Source organism: Penicillium manginii, assembly GCF_028828005.1.
Source record: "Penicillium manginii strain IBT 31320 chromosome Unknown utg000006l:1.0-4164085.0:1.0-4166146.0, whole genome shotgun sequence".
Lineage (NCBI taxonomy): Eukaryota > Fungi > Ascomycota > Eurotiomycetes > Eurotiales > Aspergillaceae > Penicillium > Penicillium manginii.
The window spans coordinates 1,033,581-1,050,608 of record NW_026643107.1 but is presented as its reverse complement, the minus strand read 5'-3'; the positions used below and the strand labels follow the sequence as shown (position 1 = coordinate 1,050,608).

Genomic DNA, 17,028 nt, shown 5'->3' with positions numbered 1-17,028 from the left:
ATGGACTATAGTAGTAGCACATAGGTGTGCTACTATATATCTCACACTCATAAAAATCATGACGTCAACCTGATCTCAGATAAGCTTATACTTTTTTAGTTCTTCGATCTGGGGAATTCTACCAGTAGTATTCAGACTTTAAGTCTCATTTGTATATACTAGTAGATATACTACATTAATTCGCTAGCCCAGCTGCCCAGGTGTTGAATAATCGCAGCCAGTGACCAGCCGAGGTCCATGGAGCAGTTTTCCTAATCTGGGGTACCTCCGTCCCTGCATCCATCCTCCACTCCTCACTCCTCCTGCACCGAGGTCCCTAACTCAATAATATATTTACCACCACTTCCCCAGACTCCGAATCTCCACATCTACCTACCTATCCCAGAGCTACATCTACTACCGTCACCATGTCCTACAAACAAATCCTCTACAACACCCCCCCAACCGACGCCATAAACCCCTCCCTAACCAACAATGGCACATTCCGCCTCAACACCGTCCCCCTCCCAACCACAATCCCCGCAGACAAACTCCTCATCCGCGTGCACTACCTCTCCCTCGACCCAGCAATGCGCCAATGGCTAACCGCCAAACGCTCCTACATCGCCCCCGTCGAACTAGGCGCCATCATGCGCGGCCAAAGCATAGCCCAAATCATCTCCGTCGGCACCTCCCTCTCCAAATTCAAGCCCGGCGACTGGGTCGTCGCATACTCCGGCTGGACCGAGTACGCCCTCCTCTCCGCCAAAGAAGTCCAACCCTTCACCGTGCCCGCTGGCGGCCGGCCCACAGACGCAATGTCCGTCCTCGGCATGACGGGTCTAACAGCCTACTTTGGCATCACGGAGGTCTGCAAGATCAAGCCGGGCGACACGGTCGTTGTGTCCGGGGCAGCGGGCGCAACGGGCAGTGTCGCGGGACAAATTGCGCGAATCCAGGGCGCGAAGAGGGTAATTGGTCTTGCGGGGAGTCGCGAGAAATGCGAGTTTCTGGTCCGGGAGCTCGGATTCGACGTTGCGGTGAATTATAAGGATGAGGATTGGAAGAGACAGCTCAAGGATGCGACGCCGGAGTATATTGATGTTTTCTTTGATAATACCGGCGGTGAGATACTAGATGCGTGTCTTGCTAGGGCGAATCGTGATGCGAGGTTTGCTATCTGTGGGGCTATCTCGCAGTATAATACTTCCAAGCCGAAGGGGCCGGCGAGTTTTATGACTGTTATTGTGAGTTTTTATCATACCGGGGCCAGCCGGACTGGATGAGATGTGAATGGATGCTAATGGGGTTTTATAGTCGCAACGTGTTACGATGAAGGGATTCATTGTTTTTGATTATGCGGATAAGTATGCTTCTGCTGTGCAGGAGTTGGGCTCTTGGTTGGCGCAGGGTAAGCTTAAGCGGAAGGAGCATATTGTGCCTGGTGGAATTGAGGGAGCGCCTCAGGCTCTGGTTGATCTGTACAAGGGTGTTAATACTGGGAAGATGATGGTTGAGGTTGCTCCGGTCAGTGAGGCTCTGGCAGACAAGGCGAAGCTGTGAGCTGGAGTTGGAGTAGAGCTGTGAGATAGGTGTTGCGAATTAGTTCCGGGTTCTTTCGAGTTTTGCATAAATGTAAAGTATTTCCAATCTAGACGGTGACGAACCATTGAGTTTGAAGACTCAAGAGTGACTTTTGACGAATCCGTGCTAGCCGCACCCAATGGATAGAAATGAAGGTCAAGACAAAATGTAGATTGTTAATATGGCCGTTATTACATCAACTTCGTCCTTTACCAATTTCATTATTTCGTTATTGAGACAAGCTAGTTATCTCCCTGCACACTGGTATACCTCCCCACGGTGCTGTACGTCCTATGTCTATGGGTAGTACCTCGCCACCCTACCTTAGACAACCTTATATTCAGATAAGAGCTCCTAAATACCTGAACCTTGATACCCTGCATCCCCAGCCTCACAAATAGAAACACTATCCATCCACTCCGACTTGAGCATATCCTTGGACGTGATCCGTTTCTTCGGATTAGGATGCAACATCGCATAAATAGCATTTCGTCGTCTCTGCGCGGGCCGCGTTAGCTAGTCCAACGATATGTTGACATAAAGTTTAGCTCCAAGGGGGGGGGGGACTTGAAAGCAACATACCCTCCCCAACGCCTCAATAGGCGGATATCCATCCTCATCAAGTCTACAACTCAAATACTCCAAGAATCTCGCATCCTCACAACGAGGACGCGTCGAGCGCCACGGAAGACGGCCGTTGATCATTGCGAGGTAGATTATCGCCGCGGACCATACGTCTGCGGGACGGGGGTCGTCGCCGTCGTAGACGTCGCTTGATTCGTCTGTGGAGCGGTGGGCTCGGTACCGTAGGCCCTCGGGTGGAATGTAGGGCATGCTTATTCCTGGGAATGAGGCTGTGGAGCTGGAGTAGTCGCCGTTGCCGCGGGCTGTGGTTTGGTGGTCTTGTTTGGACGGGAAGAGCCAAGGGAGTGAGAATGACCAGGTTGATGGTTGGGAGTGGGCGTGTTGGGGTGGGTGGGTTGTTGATTCTGATGCTTCGGGCTCAGGTTGGATGGCGGACTCGTTCCATAGGCGTCTGATGTGGCCGTTGCCGAAACCGGCGAGTTTGACGGTGCCGGTGGTTGTTAGGAGGATTGTTTCGAGGCGGACGTCCCGGTGGGCGGTGTTCTGGGTGTGGATGAAGGAGAGAGCTCGGAGGATTTGGGCGAGGAGACAGTCTGCTTCGGTGGGTGGGAGGGGACCGTGGCGGGATAGGAGTTCATGTAGGTCGCCGCCTCCGCAGAAAGGCGTGACGAGGCAGAGTTCTTTGCGTTCGTTGTAGAGGAGGTCTGTTATTTGGAGGATGTTGGGGTGGTCTGGGTGGAGATTTGATATTGAGAGTTGGGAGCATGACCGGGCGTGAGAGAGGGGATTGTTGGAGTCCAGGATATTGTAGCGGTATACTTTGATTGCGTGGAATCGGTGAGGATGTTTGTGTTTGGAAGATAAGTTGCCAGTGGCTGGTTTGCTTTCGTGGAGACGGGTTGTGCTACTGGATCCGTAGTGTAGTATTTCGAGACAGCGGCCGTACTTCTCTGTAAAGGAGAGAGTGGGTTCGAGGTCTAGGGGCGTTGTAGTATCCGTATCTTCTCGTACTAATGGCTGTCGATCGGTTGATACAGATGCGAGAGCTGGCTGCTCGTTGCCAAAGAAGGGCCAGCTAAGTTTCCTTGCGCCTTGGGAGGATTTTCCATCTTGCGCGCCAGGCGACCACTTTGGCCGTGTCACGTAATGATAATGTGTGGTGAGTTTGGGTCGGTGCACAGCAGTGCCATTCCAAGCGTCGTAGTGACGACTGTTATCCTTCATGGATGGGGTCGATTACGATATTGAAAAGAGGAAGAAGCAAGTAAAAGGTAAGCGAAAAAAGAAAAGAAATGGCAAACTTAAAATAAAGGATCCAGAGTGCAGTTATAGTAACTAAATAGCAAAATAACATTTAACATGAGGTTTGGCATTCAACTGGCTGCCTTTATAAAAACAGTTCCCATTGATGACGGGGGTATCCATGAATACAATTGATACCATGGGTGAGTCGTCTACGGATATTCCCTCGTAACACAGGAGGACTCTAGGCAGAGATGAACCAAAGCCTGCTGGGAGATGACAGGGGAGAACACAAGACCATCGTTAAGATTACGCAGTGGTTGTTTTAGTCGAAGAACCAAGCAAGACAGGCCAGCCTCATGGGAACTATTTGGCATTGATCCAAGCTACGCCGATTGGCCCGGGCAAACCGCGCAATCGATGATCGCGGCTGTTTTCCACGCTAGTTTCCCCATTGATGGATTGAGCGATTTATGGCCGTGAATGAAAGCTGTCAGATCAAAGTGGGGAAGGGAAAATGAAAGGGAAAATAGAAAAAAAAAATAAGCAAAGAGGGAAAAAAATCAGGAAAGAATTTTCCCTTAGATGAAACCCTCCGCAGAGTAGCCTACTTCGCGGAGTACTCGGTAGTTCTGCTATCCTTTGGTGACAAAAAATCGCGCAGACGACCCGGGGAAAATCTGACAGTGACAGATCCCACTTTTTCTAATTTTTCTATTGTGGCTCAGTCATTGCATGCGCCATTTCTTTCTCTCGTATGTAAAAATTCTTCACACCCCAAGCTTTCACTCAAGAAAAAAAAAGAGTAACCTGGCGCCCTTGATTCCCAAGGGACTGCTGTGGCGTAGACCTTTAATCCTTAGGGCTGGACTATACCATAGGGAATTGGGGTGAGTAACGTATTGTCACAGTCTACAATAGTCTATGAATTGTGATTTATCATTGGGTGGGGGGAGGTTCGCGCGGTAATATAACGGTAACAAATGTTAAGGTACGGTAACAGGCGGATATCAAACGGTCAACGTGAGGGATTTCCCTGGACCAAAGACTTATTTGTATGATACCAGTAGCATAGGTACTCCTTAAATTATGGAGAGCTCCTATACTTCTTAGGTACCTTAATTCGACCCACCTTCCGAACCACTATTCCATTCCTTCTGAGGTCTGAGCTCGGAGAATTATGATGCAGCGGCTTGCACCTGCTGGAATGGGCTTCCTGATGCAGCGCTAATAGTAGGCCTACAGCGGGCTACAGCAGGCACACCTCGTGGTGATTCTCGCGTGGCTCCGATGTGATACGAGAACCAGTTTTTTTCTTTCTTTTTTTCTCTTTCCTTTTGCTCGTCCCGTTTACCCAAAGTAGTCACGACCAGATCGAGTTGATGTCTGGAGACCATCCAACTTTGGGTTAGTTGGTGCCTGCATCGAACTACATAAGATCCCTCAGCCTGCACCTACCACATTCTCTCTCAACCTCTCTCTCTTTGTTTCTTTCCATCTCTCACACACAATTTCTTTCTCTCCTCTGCTGTACCCGTTCTAGGTTGTTGGCTGTCTGCCTTCCTCTCTCCCCTCGCTAGCTTTCTAGCTTCCTTTTCCTTCCCCCCACCTCAATTTCCCTCCCCCAAGACAGCTTTCGCCATGGACCCCAGCTCCCCTCATAGCAAGCTCAACGAGATCCAAACCGAAGTCGATATCGAGGCAGACGATGTGGAGCGCACAGGGCGTTCCACAAGGATTGCCTTCGAGGATGGTTCGACCACCGATGCCGAAGTCAACCGTTCCATTTATCGTCCACCTGGGATCAGGCGCACTCGCTCCCTCAGTCAGGATACCATCCGCAGTACTCGCAGCAGCAGTCAGACGGCTGCAGCAGCCAATGCTGGTTTCCCCATCGAGTTTCGCACTCTTTCAATCCAGATCTCCGAATCGCAGAATGCCCCCAAGCAAGTCGTCGAGGAGCCACCCAAGGAGAAAGTGCCCAACCAAGACTATTTCGAAACTCTCGACTTTCACTCGATACCCTCAGATAAGGTGTGCCAGGAATTCAATGTCGATCAGCGCACCGGCTTGAGCAGCAGCGCAGCCGCTCAGCGTCTCCAACGGGACGGAAAGAATGTCATCGCCCATCACCGTGAGAACTACCTCAAGAAGATCTTCTTTTATGTCTTTGGTGGATTCTGCTCCGTCCTGTGGGTGGGAGTGGTCATCTTCTTCATCTGTTGGAAGCCACTCAGCAACCCGCCGTCTCCTACCAACCTTGCCATGGCGGTTCTCATCATGATCGTTATTACATTGCAAGCCAGCTTTTCCGCATTCCAGGATTGGTCCACGAAGCAAGTTATGAACTCGATCTTGGACCTTCTTCCCTCAGAAGCCTTGGTCATGCGCGATGAGAAGCTGGTTCGTATCACCGCGACCGACCTAGTGGCTGGCGATATTGTGCAGATCAGCGTGGGAAATAAAGTACCAGCGGACATGCGTTTGCTGCAGACCTCCGGCGATGTTCGATTCGACCGTGCAATCCTCACTGGCGAGTCTGACGAGATCGATGGGGCTACCGATGCTACCGATGCAAACTTCCTGGAGACTCGCAACATCGCAATGATGGGAACGTTGGTTACCAATGGCAATGCTACTGGAATTGTTGTGCTCACTGGAAGCAACTCTGTTATGGGCCGTATCGCGAAGATGACTGCCGGAGTCAAGCAGAAGCCCACCCTAATCCAGAAGGAGATTAATCGCTTTGTTACTATTATTGTCATCTTGACAGTTTTCCTCGCCCTTTTGATCTTGTTCACCTGGTTGGGATGGCTGCACAGGGATCATCCAACATACATGAGCGTTGTTGCCATGCTCAACAACGTCATGGGGTGTGTTGTCGCATTCATTCCCGAAGGTGTCCCTGTTGCTGTCGCGTTGACTCTCATGATGATTGCCAAGCGCATGAAGAAGACTAATATCCTACCAAAGGGTCTCGCGACAGTTGAGACTCTCGGTTGCGTGAATGTTATTTGCTCCGACAAGACCGGTACTCTCACCCAGAATCGCATGTTTGTCAAATCTGTCGGTATGGTCGATTGGGAATACAGCCTCGACGATCTAGCCGCTGGTATGGAGATCTCCCATGGTCTGGCCAACATGATGCGCGCCTCAGTTCTGTGCAATGATGCGACCTATGACCCGACAACCATGGACCGACCTATCCCCGATCGCATCGTCAACGGCAATGCCACCGATTCTGCTGTTCTACGTCTTGCAGATGGTGCTGGCGCCGCAGCTCCGAAGAACCTTGCATCATATGACCGTGTGCACCAAATTCCGTTCAACTCGAAGAACAAGTGGATGTTAACCATGCATAAGGATCCAACAGGCGCGGAAGGATACTTGGTTTATGTCAAGGGTGCACCGGATGTCCTCTTGCCTCGCTGCAACTCCTACTGGTCAGCAATTCACAGCACCGTCCGACCAATGGATGATGAGGCCCGTCAAAAGTTTTCCGCTTTCCAGGCTAAGTTGTCTCGCCGTGCTGAGCGTGTCATTGTTCTGTGCCAGCGCCGCTATGTCCCCAAACAGGAGGTTGGCTCCAATGAATTCAGTGACGAGATCATGAACTCCGGGGCACATGACCTGACAGTTCTTGGTATTTTTGGTATCATTGATCCCCCCCAGACCGGAAACAGCCCAAACCGTCGCTGCATGCCGTCGCGCTGGCATTCGATTCTTCATGGTCACAGGTGACTTTGGTCTCACCGCAGCTGCTATCGCCAGGGATATCAGTATCTTTGACGGTGTTGCCGAGCCAGATACTATCGACGATCTTCGTGATCAGGATTTGGAAGAAAAGGAAAAGATTTCCCATTCGAGACACAGCCTGCTTCTTGAGGGTACCAGCCTGTCTTCGCTGACACACGATGAGTGGGTCACCGTGTGCGGCTACGATGAGATTGTCTTTGCTCGTACTAGCCCCGAGCAGAAGCTCCGAATTGTATCTGAGCTCCAGGCCAAAGGAAACATTGTTGCTGTCACCGGCGACGGTGTCAATGATGCTCCCGCTCTTCGCTCCGCCGATGTTGGTGTTGCCATTGGCTCTGGTAGCGACGTGGCGATTGAAGCGGCCGATTTGGTTCTCCTGGGTGGGTTCGACTCTATCGTGGAGGCTATTCGTCTTGGCCGACTTGTTTTCCAGAACCTGCAAAAGGTTATCGCCTACCTGCTGCCCGCCGGAAGTTGGTCCGAAATTTGGCCTGTGCTCATGAACGTCTTCTTCGGAGTCCCTTCTCCTCTGAGCACATTCCTGATGATCATTATCTGTGTCTTTACCGATCTGTTCGTCTCGCTTTCGATCATCATGGAAAAGGAAGAGTTCGATCTTCTCAGCATCCCACCTCGTCGTCCTAAAGAAGACCACCTCATCAATTTCCGCATTTACGGCCAATCCTACCTCTTCGTTGGTGTCATGGAGGCTTTCAGTGCCCACGCCATGTTCTTCCTCTACATGTGGAAAGCAGCCGGCATCCCATTCTCCGATCTTGTCTTCTCCTTTGAGAACTTCACAGACGGATTCCACGGCTACTCACAGGATCAGCTGAACAGCTTCGTTAATACCGGCCAGTGTGTCTACTTTGTCACACTGGTCATCATGCAATGGGGCAACGTCCTCTCCGTCCGCAGCAAGCGCATGTCTATCCTCCAAGCCGATCCCATCCGCCCCGCCCGCCGCAACCCCTGGCTTCCCCTCGCGATGCTCATTTCCCTGATCATCGCCATCTTCGTCACCGAAGTCCCTGGTATCCAGTCCCTCTTCCAGACCGCCCCCGTGCCAATCCAATACTGGTTCATCCCCCTCGGCCTCGCACTTGGCGTCCTCGTTATGGACGAGTTGCGCAAATTGCTGGTCCGCCTATTCCCCAAGGGACCGGTTGCATGGGCTTCGTGGTAGAAGAGGGAGAAGAAGAGGAAAAAAATGAACACATGGCGCAAGGATATGTGTTTGTGATGATTGATAGACGAGGATATTGTTGCATAGTTGAATACCCCTCCATTTTTGTTTTTCATTTCCTTTTATCTTGATATTGGCTATGTGGTATTTCATGGCTTATTTTTATTTGTTGTTATCTCTTAGCATCAGCGGTCATTTTCTTGAATATGACTGGATTTTGTTTATAGACTATGTCAGGCCTCGGGTGCTTTGCTCGCTCTAGACTGAAATAGAAATAGAAATAGAAATGTGGACCCGGGAAGTTCCACTGGATAGTTAAATCGAATAGAACAGACTGATAGGTAATTCCCAATCTAGTTTTCCTTTCAAGGTTGTCAAGATCCCTTAACTATATCCAGGATACCTAGGTACAGTAGCTGACACCATATCTCTAAAATACAAATAGTAGAAATATGATAATTATGTAGTAGTAGTCACGGTATTGATATTAAATCTTTTGAAGATATAATTAGTATTTGTAGTGTAGTATTCAACTTGTACTATCTTAACTTGAATTTCTGTATCTGCTAAATTTTGAAATAATAGGTGCAGGTACTATATTATATCTGCAGAGCTCCAGACTCTTGATTTTTCTCTTCTTACTAGTAGTTATCTTCCTCTTCTCAACTTCCAAGATTCTTCTCTTTCTCTACTACTACTCATCTTGAAGATCTTGACATTGATGGGTACTAATCTCTCCGCTCACCTTCTCTGCTAACCTTTGAGATCTTGTCATTGACGCGTCTTTATTGTTGTGTCATTATTAACGCGTAATATTTATTGATAGATAAAATACCTAGATAAAACAATATTTATAATAAAATTTTGTCTAAATTTAGAAATTGGTTTAGAATACTCCATGAATGTACATACTGTATTTTCACCATATTCTAGAACTAGTGGTTCCTGGAACGGCACAACTACTCACCCGCGCACAGCCGATCCATCCTCGTCTGCTCACAAGCCGTCACCATAGCCCTGATAATAATCAAAATCGGCCTCAACTCAACGCGTTCCTCAACGACGACGGCTACATACTCGCTTAACCAGGACACCAAAGAAAGATCCTCGTCTAGACACTCGTGATCCGGATTCCCGAGGATATCCAAGCAAAGGATGAAAAACGGCACGAACTGGTGTAGCAATATAATACTGCAATTCAATCGAAATCAGTCACCAAGCCAGACGCTGAAGTTTTGAAAAGGCACCACGTTTTACGTACCTAATTCCCCAAAAAGCGTGCATAGACACACCCAGAAGAGCGCGGAACTTGGTGACGGATTTTCTGGCAATTGTTACGGCGCCGGCGGGCAGGGTGCGGCCTCGATTGCATCTCTTTGATTGGTAGAGGATTATTAGCATTTTGTAGCTGCTGAATAGGATGTCGACGCAGAACCAGATGTCGACGTGGTTTGTTGCTATTTGGAGGAGGCTCTCCTAGATGCGAGGAGATGGGATTAGCAGCTAGCGTGCGCGATTGGGGGACGGGACGGAGGGGGGGGGGGGACAAACCGTGTCCCAGTCTAATAGTATTGACTGGACCTCGTTGATGAATCCGTCAATTGTGGTGTCGTGGGATACGTCTGACTCGGGCTCGGACTCAGATGCTGTGCCGCTGTCGATCCAGTCTAGGTATTTCATCACGATTAGGGCGAGGCGCATTGAGGCTAGGAAGTGGATTTGGATGAAGCGTGATATCGAGGAGTCGATTCCTATTATTGTTGTGTCTGGGAAGTTTACAGCCCAGGAACCGGGTGGTATGAGGGTTGGTTTGCCGAAGGATGTGCGGAAGAGAGAATCTGTGCGGAGGATGTGCCAGAATTCGAATCTTTTGCGGTTTTTTTCGATTTCGGTTTCGTGGGGGGTTGTTTCTGGGTGGGATTGGGATTGTGATTCTGGTGCTGGAAGATGTGATTGCTGCTGCTGCTGGTGCTGGTTGGGGCTCTCGAGTGGCGTTTCGTCGATGGTAAAGTATCCTAGTACTTTTGATATCCGGCATGCTTGGCTAAATGCCTTCCAGGATAGATCGGTGTTACAGCCTTCCAGGGCCATTGAGATCTATCGTGATGAAAGATACTGTTATTCGTGTTTGGTTGTATTTGAAATCTCATCATGCATACCATGGAAAGAGCTGCGAAGAGATCCGCTGGGGTATCTTGGATATTTGCCAGCCAGTCCTCACTGAGAGCGACGCATTTTAGATAAAGATTTCGGATGATACCCCTGTTTCCTGAATAGGCGTCCGGGTCTAGAACAATTCCCTGAAGAAGGACGGCGTAGTAGATTATTTGGACAGTAAAGTCCAATTTGACGTGAGGACTCTCGATCAAATCCGGGATGGAAGATAGAAAAGATTTCTCGAGGGGGACTTTGAAGCCTTCGTATTGGTAGCAGTCATAGTAATCTAGCCATTGTTAGCAAATAACTTGAAGACCACGGCTGGAAGAGGGAAGAGAGGAATGGTTTACTTTCAATAAATTTCCTTGCTAGGTCCTTTGGAATGACCGGGTCTCTTAGCGGCTCGGCTTCTTGCGTGCTTTGCATGAAATCGATCTCCAACATTGCGGACGTAACGGCACGAATGCATTGTTCGTTCTCGAAAAAGCAGGATTCTACTGAGCGCAGATGACAAAAGACATTGGAGAGGAGCATGGATCGGCTACCCTCGTCTTTTATACGGCTGACAACGTTATGTATCACAGCCGGGACTAGCGTAATCGGAATTGGTATATCTGCAACTGGCAAGGATGTATTTGGAGTGTCTCTCGCTTGCACCAGGGCCATATTTCGATCGTCGTCTGATTCTACAGAGGACGATATGGACATTGAATCGTCGTCATCGCCATTGCCTTGGGTGCGCGTGTTGGAAACATTTTCCAAGCCGCAATGTTCCTCTAGGCGTTTGAGACGGCTGAGAACTTCTAAGAGAAGTCTCTTCTCGGAAATTTCGGGCCTACGATAGTTTGTCAGCTCCTCAATTCCCGCTAGAAGTACTTAAGGTTAGCTCCCAGGTAGAGAATAATATACTCTTTTTTCTTGGATCGTGCTTTTCGCGCTGAGTAGATACAATGCGCTCCCACAGCTTCACATTTGTCACAATGGGGGGGGTGACTCGATTGCAACGAATCTGCACTTCAATTAACCAGGCTGCACTATTTCGTAGCAATGGCTGCCAAGACTATATCGGTTCAGTACCTTCTTGGATTGACAGCGTCCGCACTAGAATAGCCTTAAGTCAGTTCAAATCCAGCCACGCGTCAAGACAAAATTCTCACCGAGATTCTGGCTAATGCACTGCCTGTGTCCATCTTGGGACTTATTACGGTGTCTCTGTTTTCACGTAGGATGATGTTGCGGGGAAAGAGAAAAGCCCGAAAGTCCGAAAGACCAAAAGATCCCTAATCTATTTGCTTCACTCTGATTGGACGCATTGACGTCGCTCGTGTTGAGTGGGTCCGGGATTTCGGTGATACCGAAACCCCGAATGTCCATTCCTGTTTAGGGGACGCGCTATCCCTGTTTAGGAATCACCAGGCGCCCCGTGAATTATGACTCTCATGCTGTCAATTTAACTATGACGGTCATTAAAGACATGTGGGCCAATCAGGGTAAAGGGAATTTTTGATACACTAGCTATGTCCGGGTATTTTCGTATTGTTCTGTCCGGTGATCCCCTTGGCAGTGTACACTAAATGATAGCCGCTAGGTTGCAGCCTGAGGTCCTGCCTAGAATGTTCTGAATATAACTCTTCAATGTCTCCGTTTTTATTGGTGATTTTTCTTCATCCATCCTATACCAAAAATCAACTCTTCTGACTATGGGAGCCTCTCCAGATGAGCCCAAAGCTCTTGTTTCAGGGAGGCAGAATACACCGGAGGTGCCTCCCTCTTCATCTTCACCAGATGACGAACAACTGGAACTTGATGTTATCAAGGTCGATGAAGATTCCAAGCAGGATAAGGAGAAGAAAGATGAGGCCGAGCAAGCTGCCTCGTTGGGAAATTATTTCGTACGATCGAGATGTCTGAGATAATAATTCATGGAACTACATCGCTGACACTACCCAGAGAATCCTGTCCTACTTGACTATCAAAGATCGCATGGTCCTGGCAGTCGCTCTGATATCCTCGATGGCCTCCGGAGTGGTACGTTAACTGTGCCTTGATTTATCTTCGAATACTACCCGAGAAAAGAGACTAACCTGTCCTCAGCCACTGCCTCTGATGAATATTATTTTCGGTCAGCTGGTTGGTAAATTCGGGAACTATTTTCTTCCCCACTCAACCACAACTGAAAGCGAATTCAAAGCTTCTGTCAGTCGATTAAGGTGGGCTAAATTGATAATTACTGCTTTGGTACTACATGGCTAACCTTCGAAGTCTGTTTATTGTCTATCTTTTCATTGCAAAGTTCGTTTTGACTTATTTTTCCATGGTATGAAAACCCCCGCAATATGAGTGTGCCACGGGAAATTGAAATTGATCGGTTCAAATCTTAATTGCAGTACTGCTTTCGCGTTACTAGTCTTCGAGTCTCTGCAGCATTGCGACTGGAGTACATGAGCTCTCTCTTTGCTCAGCCTATCAGCAAACTGGACCAAGTTTCAGTCGGCACCGTTGTCAATGCAATCACTACCTCCTCGAACTCAATTCAACAAAGTATATCCGATAAACTGGCAATTCTATTCCAATCACTCGCGCTATTGATCTCGGCCTATATCATCGCCTTCAAATATTCATGGGCTCTGACACTTGCGACTAGCTCGGCCATCCTCTTTATCGTGATCGTCTGCTCTTTAACAGTTCCGGCGATTATGAAGATCCAGCAGGAGGTGGACAAAGCGAATGAAAAGCATTCAACGATCGCAGCGGAGGTCTTTGGATCCATCCGAACAGTGATTTCACTTGGTGCCGAGGCGCCCCTGGCCAAAAAGTATTGTCAGTGGGTCGAGGAATCGCGCAAAAGAGGGACCAAACTATCTGTCATCATGGGGTTTCAATTTGGCCTTCTTTTCTTCGCCATGTATGCCAGCTACTCCCTGGCGTTTTGGTTGGGATTGAAACTGTTTCGGGAGGGCCATATCCCGAACATTGACACAGTCATCACGTACGTATTGCAACCTTTCCCCTTGGCTAATTCCATAATTAATCGTCCCTTTTACAGGGTATTCTTTTCCGTCATGATCGCTGTGAGTATTCTCGGAAGTATCGCGTCGCCGTTGATGATGATTTCCAAAGCAGCCAGTGCTGCGACTTCATTCTTCGACATAATCGACGCGGAGAGAATTGCCGCAGACGGAGACCGGGATACAGACGCGCTGGCTTCGGGAGATATCGTATTTGAAAATGTTCGGTTTTCATACCCGGCACGACCGGATACGCAAATTCTCTTCAACTTGAATGCGCGATTCGAACGAGCGAAAACAACTGCCATCGTGGGCCCATCTGGATCGGGAAAAAGCACGATCGTCGCACTTATAGAAAGGTGGTACTCGCCGGAAAGTGGCGGTATTTCAGTCGGTCCGCGCAATATTGCAGAGTTGGATCTCAAGTGGTGGAGATCTAATATTGGGCTTGTGCAGCAAGAGCCATTTCTGTTCAATGATACAATCTTCAAAAATGTTTCGTTTGGATTGGTTGGCACCGAGTGGGAAGACGAGTCCGACTCTGTGAAATTGGAGATGGTGAAGAATGCATGCAGAGAAGCATTTGCTGACGAGTTTATCGATCGACTGGAAAAGGTAAACCTAGTTGGCTACTCTCTTCTTGTCTTCATTTTTAACATTTTATAGGGATATGAGACTCTGGTAGGCGAGAATGGCGCAAAATTGAGCGGTGGTCAAAGACAACGCCTGGCTATAGCCCGAAGCATCATTAAAGAACCGACTATCTTGATTCTAGATGAAGCCACCAGCGCCATCGATGTCCGTGGGGAAAGAATTGTTCAGGCAGCCCTCGATCGTGTCTCTAAGAATCGAACAACTATTGTGATTGCTCACCGGCTCTCCACTGTTCGGCGGGCTGATAAAATCATTGTTCTCCGAGGAGGCATGAATGTCGAAGAAGGAACCCATGATGATCTTCTAGCGATGGACGAAGGCCTTTACAGAGGCCTGGTCAATGCCCAGAAACTCGACACCGCTGCGGATGACGACGAGGATACGGTAGAAATTACAGAAGCCTTGAAGCAAGAGATTGACTATTCTACGACGGCCTTGGAAGATTCACAAGAAAACAACAAGAAGAAAGTTGACAAGCGTGGCTTCTTCAGAAGTGTTGGACTTTTAATGTACGAGTCACGAAGCCATTGGAAATTCTTCTTGCTGGCATTGCTCGGAATTTTGGGCGCTGCTTGTAAGTACTGCCTCAAGAGACTCATTCGCCTGGCTAAAGCTAATTTGACCAGCTGCCTACCCTCTACAGAGTTGGCTTTTCGCCAAGCTCATTCAAGTCTTTTCTTTTACGGATCAGAAACTGGTTGACGCCGCCAATTTCTGGGCATTGTGGTTTTTTGTCCTCGCTCTAGGCATTGCAGCCTGTTACGCAACAATTGGATTTTCGGCTAACAGACTCGCTATCGTCGGTGAAATCAAGTCCAAATGCATAATCAGAACTGACGATATCATAGGAAATGTCCTCAACCTCACGAAGAGAATACTTTGAAAATATTCTTAGAAAGCCTGTTCCATTCTACGACCTGAGCGATAATGCCTCCGGATCTCTCGTTTCACGCCTGGCCACCGACCCCAAGCAAATCGAAGATCTGATCGGAATCAACGGGGTCTTCCCCGTCATTTCTCTATGCAGCATGATCGGTTGCATTGCAATTGCTTTCTCCTTTGGCTGGAAATTGAGTCTTGTGGCCACTTTCGCTGCTCTTCCTTTTGTCTTCCTTGCCGCCTACATGCGTATCCGGTATGAGCTGGAATTTGATGCGATGAATTCTGCCGTCTACTCGGGTAGCTCTCAGTTCGCTGCTGAAGCCATCGAGGCCTTTCGCACCGTTTCAGCACTGACGATGGAAGATTCTATTTTGAAACGCTACTCGACTCTGCTGCAAGAACAGCAGAATAAGGCTTTTCGGAAAGCCTGGTACGCCACTCTTGTGTTTGCATTCTCTGACAGTGTTGAGCTTTGTGCGATGGCCCTCACCTTCTGGTATGGTGGCCAGCTACTCGCATCTAGAGAATACGAGCCCACTGCCTTTTTTGTTGTCTACATGTCCATCATTCTAGGTGGACAGCAAGCTGGTCAATTCTTCAGCTATGGACCCAACATTGCCCAGGGAACCGCTGCCGCGAACAGAATGCTGGACTTCCGCCCCTCCCTGGAAAGTTCTGAGAACTGCCCTGAGAAGCGTGAGATTGATCAATCCTGTGGATCTGGAGCACATATTGAGTTCAAAAATGTCGCCTTCAAGTATGACTCCCAGGAGAAGCCACTATTCACCGGTCTTGATGTCAATATAGAAAGTGGCCAATTTGTCGCGTTCGTTGGTGCCTCGGGTTGTGGTAAAACAACGACCATCTCGATGCTCGAGCGATTCTACGATCCTTTCCAAGGAACTCTTCTTCTCAATGGAGAAGACATTGCCAACATAGACAAAGCTACCTATCGCCGATCATTGTCCTTGGTTGCTCAAGAACCGCGTCTTTTTGAAGGCTCCATCCGGGACAACATCACTCTCGGGCTTGACAACTCGGAATATACCGAAGAAGAACTAATCCAAGCATGCATCGATGCTGAGATCCATACATTCATCACTTCCCTTCCCGAGGGATACTCAACAGATCTAGGGATAAAAGCCCAGACAGCTCTGAGTGGTGGTCAGCGACAAAGACTCTGCATCGCACGTGCCTTGCTACGAAAGCCGACCCTCCTACTCTTGGACGAAGCAACATCTAGTCTCGATTCGCATTCTGAAAAGACCGTCCAGGCTGCCCTCGAGCGACTAGCTGGGCGGAGAAGTATGACAATCGTTGCCGTTGCACATAGACTCGCAACTATCCAGAAAGCGGATGTCATATTCGTCTTTGGAGAGAGTCAGAATGGAAATGGGTCGACAATCGTTGAGCAGGGGTCGCATCAGGAGCTACTGCGCAGCAAGGGCATGTACTGGCAAATGGTTAGTATTAAGCTTCTGCTCATCAAAACATTATTTACTAATTTCGGGATTTTAGTGTCAAGCAACTGGGCTGGACAGATAGGTTCATTCAAGCTCTCCCCTCTCTTCTCGGCCTCTACCTCTCAACTTTGCCCTCGGCCCATAACTCCACTACATTATACATAATAGATTTAATCGGACAATATCTCCACTTCATCGTGTCTGCGAATACACTACTTGAGAAAAATACAGGCCACCGCTGCCATTTGTTAGAAATTCCAGTTGTACTGCATATACGCATGTTCGGCGGCATTTAACCCGAGAAGTCGCAATATTAATAATAGTGCATTGATTCTGTTGGTCGATTCGAGGAGAACCCCCCCCAATTTCATGTTTACGGCGCGATTATGCCTTCTGGGGTAGACCCGCATAGGCCGTTGGGCTTCTCCTCCTCCTGACTGAACGGGCTTAGCGTCAGTGCGAGGATGCAGATCTACTACATACCAAACTCTACATTCAAAATTCACTGTCTGTGCAGTTGCATTCGCTAAAG

General features: G+C 48.7%; 5 protein-coding genes across 5 annotated transcripts; 3 read left to right on the top strand and 2 right to left on the bottom strand.

Annotated features, from left to right (window-relative positions):
• Positions 1–407: 407 nt before the first annotated feature.
• On the top strand, positions 408–1,542 carry N7533_008745 (NADP-dependent oxidoreductase; the record flags this gene model as incomplete). The annotated part of the gene is made up of 2 exons (XM_057105395.1): positions 408–1,226; positions 1,297–1,542. The coding sequence occupies 2 exons, from the start codon at positions 408–410 to the stop codon at positions 1,540–1,542; spliced, it is 1,065 nt and encodes a 354-aa protein (XP_056956844.1).
• A 375-nt stretch (positions 1,543–1,917) lies between these two features.
• N7533_008744 (uncharacterized protein) lies at positions 1,918–3,372 on the bottom strand (the record flags this gene model as incomplete). The annotated part of the gene is made up of 2 exons (XM_057105394.1): positions 1,918–2,079; positions 2,146–3,372. The coding sequence occupies 2 exons, from the start codon at positions 3,370–3,372 to the stop codon at positions 1,918–1,920; spliced, it is 1,389 nt and encodes a 462-aa protein (XP_056956843.1).
• A 1,659-nt stretch (positions 3,373–5,031) lies between these two features.
• On the top strand, positions 5,032–8,332 carry N7533_008743 (cation-translocating P-type ATPase; the record flags this gene model as incomplete). Its single annotated transcript, XM_057105393.1, has 2 exons — positions 5,032–7,033; positions 7,074–8,332. The coding sequence occupies 2 exons, from the start codon at positions 5,032–5,034 to the stop codon at positions 8,330–8,332; spliced, it is 3,261 nt and encodes a 1,086-aa protein (XP_056956842.1).
• Positions 8,333–9,291: 959 nt separating this feature from the next.
• On the bottom strand, positions 9,292–11,679 carry N7533_008742 (transcription factor domain-containing protein; the record flags this gene model as incomplete). The annotated part of the gene is made up of 8 exons (XM_057105392.1): positions 9,292–9,523; positions 9,594–9,808; positions 9,884–10,429; positions 10,492–10,775; positions 10,840–11,355; positions 11,399–11,498; positions 11,567–11,590; positions 11,647–11,679. The coding sequence occupies 8 exons, from the start codon at positions 11,677–11,679 to the stop codon at positions 9,292–9,294; spliced, it is 1,950 nt and encodes a 649-aa protein (XP_056956841.1).
• A 510-nt stretch (positions 11,680–12,189) lies between these two features.
• Positions 12,190–16,578, top strand: N7533_008741 (ABC transporter B family protein; the record flags this gene model as incomplete). The annotated part of the gene is made up of 10 exons (XM_057105391.1): positions 12,190–12,381; positions 12,440–12,517; positions 12,584–12,699; positions 12,752–12,806; positions 12,877–13,478; positions 13,536–14,112; positions 14,164–14,725; positions 14,778–14,950; positions 15,000–16,496; positions 16,552–16,578. 10 exons carry the CDS (start codon positions 12,190–12,192, stop codon positions 16,576–16,578), a joined length of 3,879 nt encoding a protein of 1,292 aa, XP_056956840.1.
• Between the last annotated feature and the right edge of the window lie 450 nt (positions 16,579–17,028).